At 45.6% G+C, this 3,199-nt stretch overlaps 1 protein-coding gene across 1 annotated transcript in view; it reads left to right on the top strand.

Moving 5' to 3' along the window:
• The window catches only part of MYO5C (myosin VC), a 106,069-nt gene that overhangs the window by 87,646 nt on the left and 15,224 nt on the right, over positions 1 to 3,199 (top strand). The window contains exon 35 of the mRNA XM_003784366.1: positions 951 to 1,105. Within this exon, the coding sequence (XP_003784414.1) occupies positions 951 to 1,105 (155 nt within the window). The remainder of the gene's footprint in view (positions 1 to 950; positions 1,106 to 3,199) is intronic.

The raw sequence follows: 3,199 nt of genomic DNA, 5'->3' as shown, positions 1-3,199 counted from the left end.
CCCTAACCTTTCCTGGAGTATAATTGGAGGGTCAAGGTAGAAGACACAGCTCCTCATCTTTGTGTCTCACGCAGGAGCCACAGTGGAAGTCATTGTGTCTCTGGCTCCATTGGACTCTTGCTGAGACATTCATTTGTGCAGGCAGTGTGATGGGGGCTCCCAGATATACCACACCTATGGGAATGGCCCAGGGTGCCTGCTCAGGGGTTAGTGTCTTAGGACAAGCTTATCCCACTGTCTTCACCATGGCCTTCCATGTGGGTTTCTAGGGAAGGGAGACAATCTGCCTCCCTATCAGCTGGTCCCAAGATCTTGACGCTGAAAGCCAATGCATAGTTTTACTTCCTCTTCTTCCAAGCGACCCCTCGGGTTGCCTGACACCCCTACCCTTCTCTGTCCACTCTTACTGCTGCACACGGGTTTTTGTTATTCCTCTATCTTAACGTGCCCAGGGGCAGAACCTTGTTTGCTTATCTTGACTTGTTCTATAAAGTTTCTCCCTGCCTTTCACTGCCACGCTGTCTCTCTGCCCTTATCTTGTACCCCAGGCCAAGGTAGTCCCTGCCTCTGTGCAGCACTGTGTGTCCCTCCTTGCCCTGCTCAAGGCAGCTTCCAATGACAGGTTACATTGTATCCCATCCTCATCAAAGAGCTTGGGGAGGGACTCCTTTCTTACACGAGGGGTCTGAAATCCAGGGTCTTCACACCAGTAAAAAATATAAATATATGTCTCTTAGCCTACCTTTTAAAAAAGAGAAAGTTCTTAGCAAATGAGAAGCGAGAGGAACAGGTGGCACCTGTGTGTTTTGCCAACAAAGGAGCCAGACTGAATTCCTCAAAGAGAAAAGAACATCAAGTACAGCAAAGTGGACTCCTGCCCCCTGCTTAGAGCTTCCCTAGGAGAAGAGCAGACCTGTAGCTGTAATCCTCATTGGTGCCCTCTGCTGCAGACCTGAAGCCCCGCGGTGTGGTGGTGAACATGATCCCCGGGCTCCCGGCTCACATCCTGTTCATGTGTGTACGCTACGCAGACTCCCTGAATGACGCCAACATGCTGAAGTCCCTCATGAACAGCACCATTAATGGCATCAAGCAGGTGGTTAAGGTAGGCGACTGCCTTCGACATTAGCCCTTGGCATTAGATCTACTTTAGGAATGCCTGCGGAAATGCCCAGGTGCCCATCCTTAGCCTCCTGTCTTTGGTGAGCCACATGATTCTTCAAACTGGCTGTTACAGAAAGACAAGTGGACGAGGATCTGCCAGTAGAGCCCACAGCCTTCCCTGCAAGACTACAATCTGGTTGTGACTGTCCTCACTACCTCTATCCCCTTGGGGTCTGAGATGACTGGCTGTGAGAGATACATGTTCCATCAGTGGAACAAGTGTGAACAATGAGAAATGGGAAGGAGTAAGAAGTTGCTCATCTCATCCTTTGGCAGTTATATAATTCTCCCTATACAGCTGCATTATGTACTTTTATTTCCCACTCGCAAATGAAAATAAGTTGTGTGTGTGTGTCAGATTAATTACTTAGTAAGGTTCAGCAATTATAGATTGCTACCACCCCTACTCTCACCCCCACCCCAATATACAGTGACCTAAACAAGACGGAGGATTTTTCTTTGCTCTGTAGTAATTCCATAATGAACCATCCAGGTTGGAAGGAAGCTCTGCTCCACACGGTCATGCAGGGATCCAGATTTCTTCCAATTTGCTGCTTGCCATTCCCTAGGACATTGTCCTTATTGGAATTATTTGACATGCAGAAGCCAGAGGTCTGCTACTGGGTGGGAGGACATCCAGGACATTGAGATGCCCTGTGTGTGTAGATCAGAACTCACAGCTGAACTCTTTATGAACAATCTCTTCATAGTGTGACATGTGGACAATGATCAAGAATGAATGACAGACATAACAATAAGATAAAGTTCATTACTAATTTCCTTTCTAGCAGCAGCATAATCCTAAAACCATTCTTAGCATACTGATTTTTTTCCCCTAGAAACTCAGTAAGTGAAAAGTGAGTAAATAATTATAACTAAGCATTGAACATTTTTTCTAAGCAGGCCTAGATTCTTGTTCACCTGGGCGGTTTATTTGAATAAACAGCTCTCTGGTAATGCTTGGCTCATTTTGGAATCTTGGGATAACCACCCACCACGGCATGGGACAGGTGCTTAGTTCAGCACAAAGCTGGACTTGGTGCTGTTCTGGATGTAGAAATTCCATTAACTGCAGTAATAGGAGTTGATACCAAACCTGCTTCCTCTCTTGCTAGGACATGACCAACCAGTTTACCTTCCACATAGGAATACCCACTATTTTTCCTGCCCCTCCCAAAGAATGGCAATGATATTGCTACATATTTGCTACATTTTAGTTGGGGGAGGGCCTAACTTACTTTTAATAAAATATGTATTCTATTAGAATCATAAGGAAAGAAATCCTATTTTAAATACTCTAGGGAGAAAGAAGAATAAAAACAGTAGATTTATGAGAGGTCAGAGTGTGGTATTTCTCCCCTCCCCTTCAAAAAATGTGTACCAAGAATTCATTATTCATTTAGAGTTAGGGGTTGAAAATTAGCATTCATGGAGTGCTGGGTGCTTTAGAGTCACTGTCTTCATGGGAGCCACCAGAGTGTTTTGGAATGGGATTCCATAAAATGATGTCTTCCCTGTCCCATTTTCATAAACTGGGTTTTTTTTTTTGTTGTTGTTCTATTTTTTTTCTGGGCGGGGGACAGAGTCTCATTACATCGCCCTCAGTAGAGTGCTATGGCGTTATAGCTCACAACAACCTCCGACTCTTGGGCTTAAGTGATTCTCTTGCTTCAGCCTCCTAAGTAACTCGGACTATAGGCACCCACCACAGCACTGGCTATTTTTGGTTGTTGTTGTCATTGTTTAGAAGGCCTGGGCTGGGTTGGAACCCACCCAACCCAGTGCTTGTGGTCGGTGCCCTAACCACTTAGGTACAGGTGCAGTTTTTAAAGATAAGACAAACTGGCACTGTGTTGCAGCCATATGTGCCTGGTATTCACCTCCTTCTGCTGCTAAATACAGTAGAACCTCCATAGCTGACCACCTGCCTACATTTTCATAGACGTGACACGCACCACCACATGTACGTATCAGGATAGGAGGCCTAGTTCCTTATGTTGACCACCTCCTATGTTGACCAGTTTGTTATAGTCCC

This window comes from Otolemur garnettii, unplaced genomic scaffold (genome assembly GCF_000181295.1).
Source record: "Otolemur garnettii isolate 467f Iridium unplaced genomic scaffold, OtoGar3 scaffold00011, whole genome shotgun sequence".
Classification (NCBI taxonomy): Eukaryota; Metazoa; Chordata; class Mammalia; order Primates; family Galagidae; genus Otolemur; species Otolemur garnettii.
This window is presented reverse-complemented; position numbering and strand designations above follow the sequence as displayed.